General features: G+C 36.9%; 2 protein-coding genes across 2 annotated transcripts in view; both read right to left on the bottom strand.

Annotated features, from left to right (window-relative positions):
* Nucleotides 1–901, bottom strand: part of LOC116000482 (COP1-interactive protein 1-like) — a 7,219-nt gene extending 6,318 nt beyond the window's left edge. The window contains exon 1 of the mRNA XM_031240571.1: nucleotides 648–901. The gene's annotated coding sequence lies outside the window, so the exon portion shown is untranslated. The remainder of the gene's footprint in view (nucleotides 1–647) is intronic.
* Nucleotides 902–12,219: 11,318 nt separating this feature from the next.
* Nucleotides 12,220–17,618, bottom strand: LOC115999520 (COP1-interactive protein 1-like). Its single transcript, XM_031239367.1, has 4 exons — nucleotides 17,517–17,618; nucleotides 17,014–17,248; nucleotides 14,424–16,545; nucleotides 12,220–12,680 (listed from the first exon to the last, which is right to left on the bottom strand). The coding sequence occupies exons 2-4, from the start codon at nucleotides 17,102–17,104 to the stop codon at nucleotides 12,386–12,388; spliced, it is 2,508 nt and encodes an 835-aa protein (XP_031095227.1). The 5' UTR covers nucleotides 17,105–17,248; nucleotides 17,517–17,618; the 3' UTR covers nucleotides 12,220–12,385.
* Between the last annotated feature and the right edge of the window lie 2,229 nt (nucleotides 17,619–19,847).

Raw genomic sequence — 19,847 nt, forward strand, 5'->3', positions numbered from 1 at the left:
TTTTTTTTTTTTTTTTAAAATGTTTTTTTTTTTTTTTTTTTTTTTTTTTTTACTGAAATAAATGGTTGAAAAATTCAAATCTCATAGTTTACTAAAAGTGCTGCTACCCAATATCACAATTATAGTTATATATTCGTAACACATGCACTGGTTTTGGCGAGCTACAAAGGACAGATCCTTTTTTTTTTCAAGTGGTACTAATTACTAATTTTTTAAATTCTCAGTCCAACCAAAAAAAAAAAAAAAACGGAAAAGGAAAAGAAAGGGGAGAAATGAAAACACCAATACAGGAGTAAGTTAAACCACAAAAATAAATAAATAAATAAATAATTTAAAATTTTTAAAAATAATAAAAATAATTAAAAGAATAACGTGATTTTTCCCTTAATCCAACGAATCCAGAAGAAATACTACAAGACTAGGAAAATAGAAAAACTAAAAATCGCATCACAGAAGAACTGAACGAGCTTCAAACTCAAGCTCCACCATATAAACATCCTTCACGTGAATCACAACAAAATAAATGAAAAAAAGATCAGAAGAAAACAAACAGATTACAAGTGATCAACTAAACTCAGCATCAAATCATGCGCAGCAACCAAGCTCAAGACATCGAATTGAACAGCGAAGCGTGATCAAACTATTACCTGACAATCTATCAGAGCTCGAAAATTTCGGATTTTCCAGTTCCGGAAGAAGCTTGATCAGTCAACAGACATCAACCCGGAAAGAGAGATAGAGATGAAACTCACGAAACACTGAAAAGCGCTGTCCAAAATTAATGAAAAACGGACAGAGAAAGAAAGAGAGGGAGAGAGAGAGAGAGAGATTGCAATCCAGAAAAAATAAATAAAAACGAAATAGAATAACAGGTCACCTTTTCCGGGGAGGAAAAAGGAAAATGAAGAAAAATGAGTGGAGAAAAAGTGGTTTTGTCTGGTATGGGAGCCTCTCTTGGTGATTTTGACAGAATTCCGATCGGCAAGGGGATGGAATCTTTGGAGGTTCTGTTTCTCAAATAGGGCTTGGATTTTTTGTGTTATTGCAGAATTGCCATTTTCAGATTTATTTTTTTGATAACCCAGATTTATCGACTTCATCTAGTTATATCTTGAATTATATAAACCAAGAAAAAAGAAACTTCATTAACGTGCACTGCACGTGCCTAACTGAGCGTTGTGATTGCGGTTCACGCAACCAGGAGATATATTTGTTTTTCGCAATCAGAGATGTTTTTTTTTTGTGAGTCCTATAATTCTGATAAAAATCAATGTTTTACATGGAGACCTTACTTCTTCTTCTCTCTTTCATGTAAGTTTTACTTTCTCAAAAATCACATAGTTGTGGTTGTCTTAAGTGAGCCCATTTTGTGAATTATTATTTTTGTTGAATTTGAATTTTGGTGGGGTTGTTAATTTGGCAGGCTGGGTCGCGAACGCGAAATTATTCTCGCAATCATATGCTTATCTGACTGGTGCCAGTTAAGCTAATTGCTGTCCTTTTTGTACTTACTATAAGCTCCTTTACCCATTAATGAAATTAAATCAATGCTAAATATATCCAAATCCGATTCAAATATTATTGGTAAAGGAAAATTGAACACAAATAATTATTTTGGTGCGTTTACTTTTTGGAAAAGATTTTTTTTTTAATAAAAAAATCCGTAGAAAATAGCTAAATGTGTTATTTGACACTGTTTTTCATTTGGAACATTGTTTTTCCATTTGTCTAATTTATCAAAAGATTTGGAAAACATTTCTTTTTTTGTTCTAAAGATTTTTTCAAATACAAAATTACACATAACTTTAGTTATAATAATGAGGATTGATTAATCTGACGTGAATCGTTCAGAGAATAGTTACAAAGATAACATAAGACTGCTATACTAGAGTCCTAGTATAACACAAACATATAAGTCCTAATGCTCCCCCTCAAGCACAAGGTGGAGTAACATTGAGCTTGCTACGAAGAAACTCAAAACGTAAACTAGATAACGGTTTAGTAAAAATATCAGCCAGTTGATCCTTCGTTGATATGAAATTAACCAGCAACTCCTTCTTCGCGACTTTATCACGAACAAAGTGATAATCGATCTCTACGTGTTTCGTCCGAGCATGAAACACCGGATTAGCACATAAGTAAGTCGCACCAAGATTGTCACACCACAGCCGGGGTGGTGAAGGCGGCGGCATCCCAAGATCGGTCAGAAGAGAAACCAGCCACGTAACCTCAGCAGACACATCAGCTAAGGCTTTGTATTCAACTTCAGTCGAAGAACGAGCCACCGTGCATTGCTTTCGACAGACCCATGAAACCAAATTGCGACCCAAGAACACTGCAAAGCCACTGGTAGACTTGCGATCAGTCGGATCACCAGCCCAGTCAGAGTCCGAGAAAGCATGAATATCGGACGAAGAAGACTTGGACAGCTGCAAACCAAACTGCAATATACCCTTAACATAGCGGAGAACACGCTTGAGCATCGCCCAATGCTCAGTAGTGGGAGCATGCATGTGCTGACACAACCTGTTGACTGCAAAAGATAAATCCGGACGAGTCACGGTCAAATACTGCAGCGCGCCAGCCAAACTTCGATAATGCGTGGGATCAGCATAAGGAGTAGAAGCTCCGTCAATCACACGAGCCGAGGAGACCGGAGTCGCAAGTGCCTTACAGTCAACCATTCCAGCACGCTTCAGAATGTCTGTCATATACCGCTGCTGAGATAAAAGAATACCACCCGAAACCGATATAGTCTCAATGCCAAGAAAGAAAGATGGAGAACCCATGTCTCTGATCTTAAACTCAGTCCCCATCTTCGCAACCAAACTTGAAACCGAAGCAAGATCAGACCCCATGACAAGGATGTCATCAACATACACAAGCAGGTACAACTGAATGACACCACGAGAATAGATAAACAGCGAGACATCGGTCTTGGACGGAGTAAAGCCAACGGAAACCAGGAAAGCATGTAGGCGATCAGGAGAGTCCTTTGCTTCATAACCAGGAGGCTGCCGCATAAAAACTGTCTCGGCTAAATGACCATTGAGAAAGGCGTTATGGACATCCAACTGCCGAACAGACCATCCACGTGACACAGCCAAAGAGAGTAAGAGACGCACAGTAGTCGGTTTGACCACCGGACTGAAAGTCTCGAAAAAATCCTGTCCAGCCACCTGATTAAAACCTTTGGCCACCAACCGCGCTTTATGCCGCTCCACAGATCCATCAGCCTCACGTTTAGTACGGAAGACCCACTTGCAGCCGACAACATTCATACCAGGCTCAAAAGGAACCAACTCCCAGGTCTGATTCTGCAGCAGGGCGTTGAACTCAAGATCCATGGCCTCACGCCATTCAGGGTATTGAACCGCCTGTGAAAAACATGTAGGCTCCGGAACAGCAGCCTGGGAGACTAATGCAACCATCTTAGACCCTTGAGAGCGACTACGTGTAGCCATCACATGAGTCCGAATCAAAGGGCGCTTAACACGACGACCACGAGCAGGGCGAACAACAGGCTGGGCCTGATCAGACACAGTATGAGACGTGGATGGCTCAGCAGAAACAGTAGGCGAGGGCACCAAATCAGGCAGTCGCGGTACTGGTAAAGCAGACGAAGACTGCGAAGAGGGCACATTCACACGCCCAACACCCCACGGCTCACCTACAGAAGAAGGAACACCCTGCACAGAGACAACTGAAGCAAACGGATAAACAGTCTCATCGAATCGCACATGGCGACAGATAAAGACTTTGTTAGTATTCAAGTCCAAACAGCGATAGCCACGAAACGAAGGAGGATAACCAAGAAACACACAAGACGCAGAACGAAACTGTAACTTATTTTTATTGTAAGGACGCAACAGCGGAAATCAAAGACAACCAAAGACCCTCAAGAACGAATAGGAAGGAGGAGAACGATGAACACGAAAATGCGGAGTGTCATTCTGTAAGACACGAGTAGGCATTTTATTAATCAGATAAACCGGAGTCTCGAAGGCATAGTCCCAGTACCGAGTTGGAACCGAGGCTTGAGCCATGAGTGCAAGACCGGTTTCAATAATATGGCGATGATGCCGCTCTACCCTACCGTTTTGCTCGTGAGTATAGGCACACGATTGACGATGATTAATACCAAGAGCAGACAAACGATTGTGTAATTTTTTATATTCTCCCCCTAAATCCGACTGTATAGAAATAATTTTGCGATTAAAGGTACGCTCAACGAGACTATGAAAATGCTCAAAGATAGCATATAAATCTGTTTTGGCACGCATAGGGAAAAACCACACGTAACGAGTAAAGTCATCCACGAATAAAACAAAATTCTTGTTACCAGTAGAAGAAAGAATAGGCGCCGGGCCCCAAATATCAGTATACAAGAGTTCTAAAACATGAGTAGTAGACGACTCAACTCGTGACAGAGGGAATCGAGAAGATTTCCCTAACTGACACGCTGGACAAACAGACAATAAATCACGATTAAGATTCGAACTAAGAGAACTAGAATGCAAAATGTGACGCAAGACACGGCCATGCGGATGACCCAGCCTATTATGCCAGACCGCGGACGAGACCCGAGCAACCAAAGCAGAAGGCGAACGAGGCAAGAAAACAGGCCAAGAGTAGAGACCACCCGACGCACGACCTTTATGTAAAACCGCTTGAGTGGAACGATCCTTCACAACAAAACAGTCGGAATAAAATTCAAAGAAAACATTATTGTCTTTAGCAAATTTTTGAACAGAAAGTAAATTTGCAGACAGACCAGGAACATGTAATACGTCAGACAATTGAAATAAACGACTAGGAGTAGCTACCGAAGCGGAACCAATACCAACAATATCCATACCTGTACCATCACCGACCCGCAAGGAATCCGAGCCAGTATAATCCGCAGTAGTAGACATCATAGAAAACTCCGGAGTGGCATGAGCGGAAGCCCCCGTATCCGGAAGCCAATAGTGCGGAGCCAGCAAATCACCATCAACCGAATAGGCCACATTCGCCTGAGGAGCCGGAGACGCTGTGTATCGCCGGTAACACGTCACGGCAGAGTGACCGCCGGCGTTGCAGATTTGACACCGAACACCTTCGCGACTCCGACCACGGCTACGCCCACGCTGGCAACCACGACCACCACCGTTGCCGCCGCGGTAAGAGAACTGCTGCTGTTGCGGCTGACCACCAGCACGACCACCACGCCGAGCCGCCATGGCTACTGGAACTGCCGCACCTCCATACTCATCGGCGCAAATAAACTCCTGCGCAGTGAGGTAATCCGACAACTCAGTGAGCGTTACCGGAGCTCCACGCGTCAAGCTAGCAACAAAAGGCCGGAATTCTGGTGCGGAGGCCCCGAAAGACGTAAAGGTTTTGATCGTCTAACGAAACCGGCCGACCGGCCAAGGCAAGGTCTTCGACCAGGATCCGAGCTCGCCCAAGGTAGTCGGTAATTGAGGCATCCCCCTGACGGAGCGCCTGAAACTGGGTAAGCAAGCTGAGAGCCCGCGTGCGTGTCGATGATCCAAGCGACTACTCAAGAGCAGTCCACAGCAGCCGCGACGTCTGCTTCCCAATGGCATGGTGCATGACATCCTCGGAGAGCGAAGAGATCAGCAAGGAGAGGACTGCTTGATCCTGCCGCAACCAAGCCGCCCTCGCCTGAGAAGCCTCCATCGCAGCAGTAGCAGAACCGCCAGCCGACAATGTAGCCGCAGCAGCGTGACCAGTCGCCGAGACACCAGCCGAACCAGCAACAAGCGGCGGCGCAGGGACGACGGGGCATGGAACGGTTCCATCAACATACCCCAACAATTCTTGGCCACGCAAAAAAAGGCACCATCTGTCTTCTCCAGAACAGATAGTTGCGGGAAGACAGCTTCAAGGAAACGAAGTGATGGGCAGACGAGAGAGAGGTATGCACCGGAGGGGGGTTGAACATAGTCGCATCAGTAACAGTCCGTTCGGAGGAAGCCTGAACAGATCCGTCAACAGAACCGATAGCTGCCATGTCAAAACCTGAAGAGCAACTGATACCAAATGAGGATTGATTAATCTGACGTGAATCGTTCAGAGAATAGTTACAAAGATAACATAAGACTGCTATACTAGAGTCCTAGTATAACACAAACATATAAGTCCTAATAATAATCACCATTACTATTAGTATTATATGCAAGCTTCACTTATCTATTTATTTAGAGCATCCTTATCAGCTCTTGATTTTTCACGATTTTTGAAGTCCCATTAAGAAAGAGAGAAGAGGACAAGAAAAAAAGGGAGAAAAAAAAAAGGCTGACAACATATTAAAAAAAATTGAAAAACAAGTTAAATACATGCCTACTGGGCACAATTCTTGCACTCTAAGCGCAGATTAAATGACTTTGTTTTACATTTTCTCTCATCTAACGGGCCACATTAAAAACCAAAATTTGTAGGACAATAAATCAACCAAAAACCACTCTTCACATTTGTTAAAAACCAACCCTTGAGTTTTTTACTGTTTAAAAAAATTATTAAAAAAATCCTATTGGGGATGCTCTTATATCATTTACCCAACCACTTATCAATATGTATTTACCACCACCCCCTACCTACTCTATTATCACCTATATTTGCTTACCTTAGCATCACCGCTATTATTCATATGATCTATATATTCACCACTACGACTATATATAATATTTACTCTACCCATGTTATTAGGAATGATAATATGTAGGTAATTGTTGGTTTAAATATTTTCAAATTTGAAGCAGAAAATATTTAGAACTCGTTGATAAGTTATCACGTATTACCCCATGTTTAACCTTTATTTTGTGCTTTAAATGTAGATATTATATTTAAAGGGATTCTCATTTGCTTCATTTGTTCAATTAGGTACAATTTCTCTTTTTAAGCAAGGAAGATCGATTTTGCATGTGAATTAGAGCTCAACTGGATGTGCTTTGAAGTCATATTGACACAAAGGTGTATTTCGAGAGTCATGTGAGGTCAAAAAAGTGAAAAATATCAAGTTGAAAGTATGATGACATGACCCGGAGACTCAAAGGAACAAATGAAATTAAGAAAAGTGCATTTGAGGGTGAAGATCAGGACTCACGAGGCCTATCATGCTCGTGAGTGTGAACGCGGTGCATTATGCTATGTTTTCCTTTGCCAGATGACGTCTTAGAATTTTAATCATATCTCAGCGTAGGAATGTCCAAATCAAGTTATTCAAAGAACATTGGAAACATACTGCATTGTAATAGAGTTAGTAGTATTCAAAAAAAAAAAAAAAGAACATTGGAAACATAATTGAAAAAGCTATGACTTTCATGAAGACCACAAAGTCTAATTCAAATGTCTACAAGGTGAATAATGGGCCATAATTGTTGTGCAGAATACAACAATCACGCTCGTGAAAAGCTCTCATGGGAGGAAACTTTAGAGAGGTTGTCAAAGATGTCACAATACTTATCACGCTTGTGACAGGCCAAATCCGAGACTATAAATTGAGAAAGTTAGTTTTTCATTTGGTGAGTTAGACATTAGTTCCAACTCCCAATTCTTAGAACCTTATACTAGCTACAAAATTTATAGCAAAAAACTCTCATTTTGATTTCAAATCTCATTACAATGTCTAGCTATTCAATTGGTATTTCTAGTATGGAAGGAAGTGTTGAAGATATTGATCATCCATTCTTACTTGATATTAGCTAAGTTTTCCTTACTTTACATTCAATTATGGTTGTAATGGCTTTGTTTTCAAAAAAAAAAAAATGGTTGCAATGGCTTCTATTTCAATTTGTGCTTGTTGTTCAATTCAAAGTATGAGTAGCTAGATTCTCTTAGGGACTTGGATTAAGCTCTCTTGTTATTAACGCTTGAGTGATTGAATTGCAAAATAGGATGATGTTATGACTTAGCTAGAGTTCTTGTTGTAAGTATGTGTGTTGTATGGATTCTTGTATAATTATGACCCAATTATATACGAGGATCATGAATGTGTGTTGTTTCCATGAGAATGGGACAACAGTATAGACACACTACTCACATTTTCAATCTTGCTTTGAGAAAAGAAGGTTGGAAGAAGATATGAACATTATGTGTTTGATAAAATGCACCAATTAGATTGTCTTGCCATGAGAATGTGATCTAATTGGTAGTCTAATGGCCATGAGAATGGCATTGGTGCTTAGTAACCTCTTCCTAGAGACCTTGTTAAATCATTGCATGATCTCTATTCTGGGAAACTCTATGACATCTAGGCAAGAGTAGCTTAATCCAAGCCCATACTTTTACCTATTGCTTGTGATTTGCTTTGCTTGTGACTTCGCATTTACTTGTTTGTTTACACTCTCATCAACCTAATGATTCGAGCTATATTCCAAACACTATACACTTTTATACTTAACCACCTACTATTCAACTCCCTTCAGTCCACTCCGTGAGACGATATTCGGTGTGAGGATACTATCTCATAGACACTAAACCTTCCAATAAAACTCAACTTTCACCTATACGCATTCCTAACCTATTTGACACTAACCATATAGTACGTACTCGAAATTACCTCAAAACCTATTTAATATACATGCATGCTCATACACACACAATTGAGTATCAAGCAAGAGAATTTCACTACTCGAAATTACCTCAAAACCTATTTAATATAGTCAAGGAACTAAATTGGTAATTTTGCTATAGTCAAGGAACCAATTTGGTCCCGATTTAACGGATGCTTAACGGCAAAATAAACGGAGGACCAAATTGGTAAAAATTTCAAAGTCAATGGACTTAATTGGGCACGAAAAATTATCGAGGACCAAATTGGTAATTTCGCAATAGTCAATGGACCATTTCGGTAATAAACTCTATATTTTTATATACCTAAGTTTACAATATAGTTTTTCACTGAATAAAATATATAAAATGAGACGAATAGAGTATAAATTAAAGATAGATTGGTCACAAACATACCAAATTATTTATGTTTGGTGATGACTTCACATTAGAATTTAAAACATTGGTGTACAATTTCAATCAAACCTTTATTTTAATTATGGAAAAAAAAAAAAAAGGTCAAACAACCGGCTGTATCAATAAATTGACATACAAAATCACAATCCACTACTTATGTCAAATAGGTTGAGTTGATGATATTCAACTCTAACATCTTATCTTTGCGGAGAAATTATAAGTAATTTAATTAGTTAACTCTCCCTAACCACTAACAGAGTAAGCTTGTTTCTTTGCACAAGTTGATTGAAGTTGAATTTTTCCTTAATTGCACTTGTTAAAGTACCCTTGCCTTCAAATACTTTGTGAGTTAGCACTTGTTGAAAAATTGGCATATGAATGATTATATTGAGTGAGATTTACTAACTAATTTTGTCAAATCATATGAAATGGATTTGGATTATCCATGAGAATATGACTTTTATATATTCATACAGTTAATATGCCAACGATAAAATGATTGTCAGTGTGTGTGTGTGAATTTGGACTAGTATCTATAATTAGGATCAAGTGAGAATATTGCCTCATATGAGAAGTGCGGGCAAATCGCGTCCATCCATCTTGGGAGATTTAGGGACACAAAAATAAGAGAAAAAAAAAAAAAGGATTGTGACATTTTTCTATTATTACAAGCTTCAATTCGTATATGCATAGAGAAAAGTTTTAAAATACATCCATTGATAACTAAGTGCACATTCAACTTGAGTGTACTTTTTTGAGTGTGCATGTAGAGATACAAATTAAGATCCAAAATGAGAAGATCAAAGGCATTATGTTGAGAAGATAAATGAAAATATGATGCTTATGGAGAAAATTAACCTTGGGCAGCTCACATTAATTTTTTTTTTTTTGAGTACTACTAACTCTGTGACAATATAGTATGCACAACGAGTCAACAGTTGCCTCCACTGAGGTTCGAACCCACTTGAAGCACAACGAGTCAACAGTTGCCTCCACTGAGGCTCGAACCCACTCCTATCATCCATGTGGGAGTGTTAATCGGGACACCGGATGTCACTTGACCACAAGGTCTTTGGCCACTCACATTAATTAACCCAATTAAACTAAATTACAAAAGAAGTGTAAAGAACAATAGGTATTTTTGAATAAGATAAGGGTCTTGTTTGGTAAATAATCAGCCTATCAGTCATTTTTAGCTTATTTGACCACTATTAGTTGTAAATTAATAAGCTTTTTGTAACTCCAAAATATTAAAATTCAAAAGGCTACTCAAAGCAGCCTTTTCAATTAGCTTTTTGAGAAAAGAAATTATACCAAATAGATATCAGCTAACAGCTAATTTATCAAACAAATTTCTACAATCAGCTAATATTATCAACAAATCATACCTTCTAACCCAAACAACCAACCCAATCAGCTAACCGCCATTTACCAAACAGGGCCAAGAGCTTTAAGAGAATCACAAATCTTTGGTATTATTTGCTCAAAGCTTATAAGAGTAGTGTTCATGTCCCAAATGGGACAAATGGATAATAAGAGTAGTGTTCTAATGAGTTAATAAGTTGTCTAAATGGAAAAAATAGATAGCTATTTATACAAGTTCTACTCGAACAATCTCTTGCACAATTCGAACGTCTCTTATACAGAACATGTAGTAACAATCTCGAGCCCATTGTGGTCCTCACTGACCCAACTTCCTCATATCAGGTTGGCCAATATTGACTTACCTCAGGTGACTTCGTCTTGGGTCTTCTCCGTCTCGGAGTGAGCCCAATGCATTCATAAGATGCAATTAAAATTTTCAATTTCATTCACATTCTCAAAAAAGTCACCAACTTTAAAATTAATAGAAAATTTCACTCTTGGTCTCCTAACTATTATACATGAATCTCATTTGATCATTGACTATTAAAATTTTTTAATTAGGTGCATGACTATATAATTCGTATCACATTTAGTCCTGTCGTTTAATTTCTCGGTCAACTATTGCCAGAAGTGCTTTTTTCGGAAGAAGCAAATCTAGTGCTTTTTTAGAAATGCCCCTTCCGAAAGAAGCAAATGCAGCGCTCCTTCGGAAAGTGCTCATTCTAGAAGGAGCACATGATAGTTGGCCGAGAAATTAGACGACATGACCAAATTGATACAAATTACATATTCATGCACATATTTAAAAAATTTTAATAGTCAATGCACAAATGTGATTTATGTATATTAATTAGGAACTAAAAGTAAATTTTTTTTCTAAAATTAATTATTATTCTTTTAATTATTATTCTTCCCATTCAAGATTAATAGCTCCGGCCGGCAACATCGCCATCTACTACCTTGGTGAACATCACGAAGCTAAGGTTGAATTTCTTGGATTTGCTCAATTTACAAACCACCAACGCGGCATTTTGGTAATGACAGGACAACTGTCATGGACAATATTTAGGATAATTGTTTTGAGAGATTTCGCGATGCTCCAAATTTCAACATGTATTTCAACAAGTCAACAGCCCTTTGAATTCTGTACGGATTATAATATTACATTGTTGCTAATTAACTTGCATATATTGATGTGACTTCAATAATTATAATATTATTAATAGTACGGTGATTTGGGAACGAATGTTCATTTTTTCTGTTAAAAAATAATTAATAATTTCTTCAGCTTCATACAAGATTGAAGAACATACATGTTTGGAGCAATTCAATCGAATTTGGTCAAATTATTAACTTGACTCTCATACAAATAATTTTTTTGATCTTTTTTATTTAAACTGATCAGTTATAGATAATCTTTGTTGATTAAAATTATAAAAGCACGTTCAATAATTGATATTTTTGTAGATTTTTACCAACATGACAAGAAAAGAGAGAATGGAAAAGCAAGAGAGAGAAAGAAAAAAAGATGGGCGCGGTGAAGTGCAGTTCACGCGGCATTTACACATTTCTTTCTCCAATTTTATTAATCAGTGGGTCCATAAAAAAATTAATTTTCATCAATAAAAACTTAAAAAAAACTATCTTCACATTTGTTCAAAAACTATCATATACTTTTTTCTCCTTAAAAATCTCTCTAAAATGCATAAGTAGAATTGCTCTAAGACCAGTTTACCCTATAAACATAAGATAGTGATTGTGAATTTTTCAAGTTATTAAAAACATATATGTTTAACTTTTGCTGGTGCAATAAGGTAATTGATGAGAATCAAAGTGGTGATAAAATCGGTAAATGACAACAAGAATTTGATTAAATGAGTAAATAATCTTTGATGCAACTACAAAATCTGGGGTGGCCCCAGAAGAAATTGATCTACTGAGACAAGAGCCTAAGAATGCTAGCTTATTCAGCATATGTTGTGTTGTTTAAAGAAGCAAAAAGAAACTGTGAACTAACAGAACGATGAAGAAACTTAACAATGAAGAATCACATTATTGGAGCTTTGATGAAGCCAACTTCTGAGAGCATTTTCTTGTAGTACTCGCAGCGGCTCCGGTGATAATCGATCCACACGCACAGCTGTCTGATGGCTTCCCTCTTCTCTTCTTTCAGATCACACATTGCATCCTCGTTGTGTTTGATCATCTTCTCCAATTCCCTCACTTTGTGCTCCGACTTCCACACTTTCTCCCTGTACTGCCATATCTCTGCTTCTTTCTCGTCCAGCTGGGCCAGCAAGTAGTCCAGGTCCCCCTTCACGTGTGCTATGGCTTTGTGTTTCCTGAGATCATAACAATCATATTTGCAATGTGTTTTATTATTGATGGATTGTCTTCCACTATAATCACTAACAGTGTGAAAGCAACCTCTTAAAATGAGGAGTTCTTGTTACAATGAGTGATTTTTGATTGATTGTCTCCAAAGTTGCAAAATATGCTAGGCCCTAATTGAGAACCAAGGCCCGTGGAAAAAAAAAAAAAAAAAAAAAAAAAAAAAAAGAAGAAGAAGAAGAAGAAAGAGTTAACCCTAGTTTTATCCTAAATTTATAGATGGTAATATATTTTTCAAAAATACTATATGCACTCCCAACTTTTACTCTCACTTGTGTTCAAATTTGATTGGAGGATGAAACAAAAAGGAATGTATAAACACATGGCCCCCTATTAAATTGATCAATCAAAACATGCCAACTCATATGGAGCAAAAAATGGGAGTGTGAATTGGGAGTATATGTAGAATTACTCTATATTTTTAGTCCTTTTTATTAGAATATCCACATTTGGTCCTAATATTATTGTGGCATGATTATTATTTGTCATTTATTAACAAAACAATTTAAATGTCGTTAAATACAAATGCATTTCGATCTTCAATTACGAATTTTTTCAAAAAAATGAACATAAAAATATAGTAGGGTCAACTCACTTTGTATATAAATGATCGAAATGCCTTTGAATTAACGATATTTTTGACGGAGGACCAAAATGGTCATGCCACAATGCATTTCGATCTTCAATTACGAATTTTTTCAAAAAAATGAACATAAAAATATAGTAGGGTCAACTCACTTTGTATATAAATGATCGAAATGCCTAGTAGGGTCAACTCACTTTGTATATAAATGATCGAAATGCCTTTGAATTAACGATATTTTTGACGGAGGACCAAAATGGTCATGCCACAATGCATTTCGATCTTCAATTACGAATTTTTTCAAAAAAATGAACATAAAAATATAGTAGGGTCAACTCACTTTGTATATAAATGATCGAAATGCCTTTGAATTAACGATATTTTTGACGGAGGACCAAAATGGTCATGCCACAATAATACTATGACCTAATGCGGATGTTGTGATAAAAAACTGATTAAATGTGGGTTGTCACCTATAAATCCATGACAAAAAATGAAATTATCTCAAAATAAAAAGAAAGGATTGTGCCTGTGTATTGTATAATATATATCATATATAATATAGTATTTATATATATACGGACACATAACAAAATATTATGACTCTGGAAATTAAATAATAATAATAATAATAATAATAATAATAATAATAATAATAACTTAACGGTTGGTTGACTGGGCCAATTTGATTGAGTTAACTCGGCCTATTCGATGTCTGAGTTGGTCGAGTTAATTAGGCGTCTAGTCGACTAGGTGACTCTTAAATGGAAATGCGTCACAGTCGTGCCTAGGTGGGACTTTTAAAACTCTAATGGTCCCTCAATATAATACAGAACATGAAAAAGAACCCCCATAAGCAACACAATTAATGATAGAGGTAAAATTTGTAACAAGAGATCAAACACTAAGTCTCTCACAGTGTAGGAGTAATTCTTCAAAATGAGGGGACTTTTTATACTAATGAGCAAAAGTCTAGTCTCATGTCAATTAATTGAGCCACCATAATTTACTCAATGGTAGGATCAGGCTTAGAGGACGTTTGGGTGGGCAATCCTCCTTTTGTCGAAAATGAAAAAGAACTATGAACTGATAAAATGCAGAGTGGTAGTACCTGGAAACCCATTCCTTTGCGAAGTTGAGCTCGCAGGACATGCTGGAGATTCGGTTTATGAAGTTGGATGTGCATTTTTCGAATCTTAGAGTGACTGTGTCGAGTGAAGCTAATGCATCGTTCGCCATTACTGACATTTCCTTGATCTTCTGGACTCCGATTTCCTGCTTCTCTGTAAGTTCTTTGAGTTCTTTGGTCTCTTGCTCGAATTTTTCTCTTGTTTGGAGGTACCATTCCTTGTTCTCTGTGTGGAGCTGTTCCGCGACTCGGATTCTTCTGCTTAGGATTCTGAGACTGTCTTCGTACTTCTTCCGCAGCTCTTCCAACATTTCGTCTATTTTCCGTTCTGCGTTCAGGAAATTGGTGTTGGCTTCCTCGTACTTGGCCTGCATGTGTCTGTGCTGCTTGTTTAGCTTGTGTATGGTGTGTTGTTGTTGGTGGATTAGGGTTTGCTGCTCCGAGACTTTGGTTTCTAAATCCCTCGTCTTCTTCTCCATCTCTGTTAGGTCCTCTGTGGATTCTTGTCTCTCTTTCTCCAGCTTTAGTTGCAGGATGCTTTTCTCGGTTTCAATGCTTATTATCTCTTTCTGGAGATTAGTCACCTTGGTGGAGCCGTCTTCCTTTTCTGCTAGGGTTTCTTCTTTTTCCGTGCTTGAATCGCTGTCTGTTTCCATATCAAGGTTTTCAATGCTTGTTATCTTCTGTTTCAGTGCTTCTATCTCCAATTGGCATTCGGATACTTCGCGTGATTTCTTCTTAAGCGATTGTTCCAGCTCTGATTTCTGATTTCCCAGTGAGAGCATCTCCAGTTGCAGAAACTCCATTTTTTGCGATAAGTCATGGATTTGATCGGAATTTTCGTTGGTCACAGTCTGGAGTTTTTCATCCAATTTGCTGTTCTCTAGACGTAAAAATTCCAGTTGTTGTTGCAGATTGTTTGCCTCTCTTGTCAGTTCCTCAACCCTGGAAACTGAACGCTTCTGGTTTTCCTCTTGTTTTCTTATAAAACCTGAAAGTTCGTCTTCTTTTGCTTTATATCTTATTTCCATCCCTGCGAGCTTGGCTTGTAATATAGAATTGGTTTCTTCCGATTGTTTCAGTTCGAGCAATCTGCGATCCAGATTTTGTTCCGCTTCAGCCTTCTCTGCGCGCGAGTCTTCCAATTTGTATTCTAACTGTTTTACTTGATTTAATTTGAATTCCATTTTCTCTTCCAGGTCTCTTTTCTGAGCGGATGAAGTTTCCAGCTCGAGCTTCAAATCTGCAACTTGCTCCTCTAAATCTTTCTTCTGAGTTTCCAGCTTGTCCTTCAAACCTTCAACTTGATCCTCTAAAGCTTTCGCCTGAGCCAATGTTTGTAGCTTACTCTCTTCCAATTGCTTTACATCATTTGATTTGGACTCCATTTGCTCTTCTAGGGTTCTGGTTTGAGCCATGGAGGTTTCCAGGTTCAGCTTCAAATTGGCAGCTTGATCCTCTAATTCCTTCGCTCGTAGCTCATAGTTCTTAGTAACAGACAAAAGCTGTTCTTCTTTCTCCGCCAATTTGTCCTTTAAGGCGGAGCATTCTTCCCTCAGCTTATTCGTCATGTTCTCTGCTACTTCAGATTGAACGCTCAGTTCTTTGATGAACTCCTCTGTTGCCGGCACTCTGTCGGACGTCGGCGATACCGGCTGCGAATCCAAATCCACGTTTATGGTCTCCTTCATGATCACTTCCGTGGTGGATGTTAATGTGTCCTTTAGGATGACATCCTCGGCGGCCTCAGGCGGCGGCTTTTCTGCAGCAGCAGCCGCCTTCAGGCTGCGGTTGCTGGCCTTCCTCCTGAGGAGCTCGCCGCTGGATGAGCCGCCGCTCCGGCCGGACTCCTCCGGCGAGAAATATGACTCGGAATCCAAACTGGAAGCGGAAGAAGAGCCGTCGCCGTCGTCTTTTGTGCGGCATTTTTTCCTCACTTCCGCTCTCAGATTATCGTACTGGTTGTAAAGAAACTGGTACTGCTTGTTCGAATCCTCCACCAGCTGAATCAGCTCATATCTCCTCTTCTGGTTTGAATCGCGATTGCCTTGGTTTACACTGCTCTTTATCAGCCTTATAATCCTCTTCACATTGTTCTCCATTTCTGCAACAAACAGAGGCCATGAAAAGGGATAACCCAGCCAAAATAGCAAGAGATTAACAGGTCACGTGTATGAATCATTGTTATTTTGGTTTGAGACAGTCAGCTATGAGTAACTAAAGTTGATATACTTTATTCTGATCCTTTGCTGGATAGGGTCACAAGACAGAATTGACTCATACTCGAAAGGATTGTAGAGTTACGAAACTTCAGAACAATCCTAGCTAAGTTCATCTGTTGATTTGATAACCATAAGTTACAAATTCGACTTCTTTGTTTGAGCTAGTCAGAACAATCTAGGGTGATTAACTCCTCGTAGTCCTTTACCGACTAGAATATAATGTCGGATTTACCAACTATACATTTTTTTTTGAGTGATTGTGATTTCCTTGTCACCAAAAAGAAAAAAAAACTTCAACATCTGCAGTTAAAGACATGCATATCTATGTTGTTCTGAAGTTGAATTGTTACCTATTTTGATCCATTTCAGCTCTTCTTCCTTCTGCGGGTCGATGTGACTGGCAAAGATCTTCATGGATGCCTTCCATCGTTTCTTCGGCATCTTCAATAATCCTCAGAATTCTCAGACACTGTATATTATATGCTGCGGCCTTCAAGAATCCGGTTCAATTCTATTCGTACGTTAATTACAGTGCTTAGCTTGCTGCAGATTGAATTTCATGTAAAAGCTGCTGCCCATTATAATCTGCAGGGAAGACATGAAAATTAAAAGAAGCAGCTACTTTTTTGCATCATTATGAATCAAGAACCAATGGAGATCCAAAAACAATCGATTCAGGCATGGAAATGGTTGAAATTCAAGATTCATATGAATCAGGCCGGCCGGAGTTTCTTTCCCGATCAGCAACACCGTACGTACCTGATCTGATAAATACATTCCAATTTATACACACACACCATTTCACCAGCTCTATTATACATGATCATGATCGATGATCTCAGAGAACACAAACCTGCTACAAAGCTTTCATCATTTCAATGATTACAACAAAACGTTTGATTCCGGCCTGCAAAACGCTCCATTCCATCTTTCTTCTGCATGCATCATTTTAGATTGATTTTTTTTTTCTGGGTATAATTTTTAATTTGTCAACCAAACAGAAAAGAAGAAATTAATCCAGAAACTGGGAAGCAAAAAAGATTAATTACCTGAAAATTGGGAGGTATGAGATCAGACAAGAGAGCAGCACAAAAATGGGAGAGTTTTGGGTGATAATACACAAATGCCAGAACGAAAATTTGAGGGCAGTAAATGTGAGATTTTGTCTAATTTGAGTTTTTAATAATATCACCAATAATAATAATAATAATTAATAATAATAATAATAATAATTATTATTATTATTATTATTATTGAGTTGGATTATATTATTATTGAAATCTTTAAGGACATCGAATATGGAAATTTATTTAGACTCGGAATAAACACATGATCTGAGATATACTCCATATATATAATGTACATACCAAAAATAAAATTATTATTATAATTTTGATTATGTTATTCACCATGGTAATTTTCTATACAAATAATGGGATTTATTAATAATTTATTAAGCTATAATCATATTGTAAAAAAAAAAAAAAAAAAAAAACTTGTACAATTTTGTTACTAAAGTGATAGTTAATACTCTAACTGCCACATTTTATGTGTCTGGTTCGATTAACAGAACTTGATTGAAATTATTTTTAATTCAAATTTCATAATGTTAAGCTTAGTATTAGTATATAAAATTTAAATATTTAAAAACTATATTAAAAGTATGTTAAACACAAACAAATCAAATTTAAAAATAATTATAAAATAATAAAGAAAATAAGCAAAGAAGAAATAGATTGCTTGACTAATAAAGTAATAAATAGTAAACAAAACATGTAAATGAGACAAAAGGAGTATAATTTATTTTTAAATAATATTTTAAAACAATTTATATTTGAAATAAGGGCACCAAATCATCAAAACTCAAAAGTGGGTTTTAAAACAACAATTAAGCATGTCATACAGAATTTTAATCCATGTGTACGTATGCAGTATGCTCTAACACTTTTGGGAGGGTCATATTTGCGTGAGACCTTCTTCGGAATTTTTATCCTTAATACATGGTCGGTCAAGTCAAATCGGGTTAATATGAAAATGTAATATTTATATTGAAAAATGTAATTCTAATAAGGAATAAAATAAAATGTTTGTTATAAGGGAAAGTATAATATTTTTGAAGAAAAATGTAATACATTTTATATTTTGATGTAAAAGTATTATATTTTCATCAAAAGTATTACACTTTGCCTCATAAGTAATGTTGACAAGTGTTTGTTCCTTATAAGAGAAAATATAATTTTTCAATAAAAAAAAATGTACTCCATAATACTTATGAGAAAAAATGTAATACTTTAAATCAAATTGTAAAAGTATTATATTTTTCTTCAAAAGTAAGTAATTAACCCTTTATTCCTTATTATTATTATTATTATTATTATATTTTTCAGTATAAGTATTATATTTTTATCTTGACCTGACTCATTTCATGGACAAGAATATGTGAGACGGTCTCATACAAATTTTTGCCTTGGGAATGATGTTCTTAAGCATTAAATCTTGTTATTATTATTATTATTATTATTATTATTATTATTATTATATTTTTTAAAGTGAGCTAGAATTGCCAGGATGAAAAAAAAAATAGTAGAGCATTGCAAAGATCATGATATAATAGTAATATTTTTTGAAATAATATAATAGTAATATAGTATAACCAAATTTAAAAGTGAGAGAATATTACATTGACAAAAAATCAAATATATATTATGGATAAACTAAACTAGTTACCTCCTTATGATCTTTTGCTGACTAAAATCACAATTCGGATTTGAGCTAAATCACACATTTAAATAGCGGATAAAAACTTTTCATAAATAAAATATCAATAAGTAACTTATTTTTGCTCCTTTTTAGTTTCCCTGGATAATCTAAACAATTTACCCAGCTACTATTGAATTGTGGGGTGGGGGGTGGGGGAGATCATCAATTCAATTCAAACAAAGAGGCAATGGGTAAGTTGTTGTGTTTAAAAGTTTAAAAATTAAAAATTTGTCAAGTGACAGTTTAATTTCTTGTAACTAACTCCCCTATTTGCGGGGTGGTTGGAGAATCACTTAGTAGTTAGTATATATACAATTGTAATTGTTATCTTGAATCCATTTGTAATAGCATTGCAAAATTACTAAAAATAACATTCCCGTTCTTTCCATTGACATTCTTATTTTTGCATTTATATATTTTCTTT

Source organism: Ipomoea triloba, chromosome 12, assembly GCF_003576645.1.
Source record: "Ipomoea triloba cultivar NCNSP0323 chromosome 12, ASM357664v1".
NCBI classification, from domain to species: domain Eukaryota; kingdom Viridiplantae; phylum Streptophyta; class Magnoliopsida; order Solanales; family Convolvulaceae; genus Ipomoea; species Ipomoea triloba.

What these genes read in the sequence shown, in the direction of transcription:
- LOC115999520 (XM_031239367.1), bottom strand. Translation starts at nt 17,104, where the DNA reads ATGCCGAAGAAACGATGGAAGGCATCCATGAAGATCTTTGCCAGTCAC. An exon ending in GCTGAAATGGATCAAAATAG is followed by an intron (nt 16,546 to 17,013) that starts GTAACAATTCAA and finishes TGTTTGTTGCAG; the next exon opens with AAATGGAGAACAATGTGAAG. An exon ending in GCAAAGGAATGGGTTTCCAG is followed by an intron (nt 12,681 to 14,423) that starts GTACTACCACTC and finishes TTATGATCTCAG; the next exon opens with GAAACACAAAGCCATAGCAC.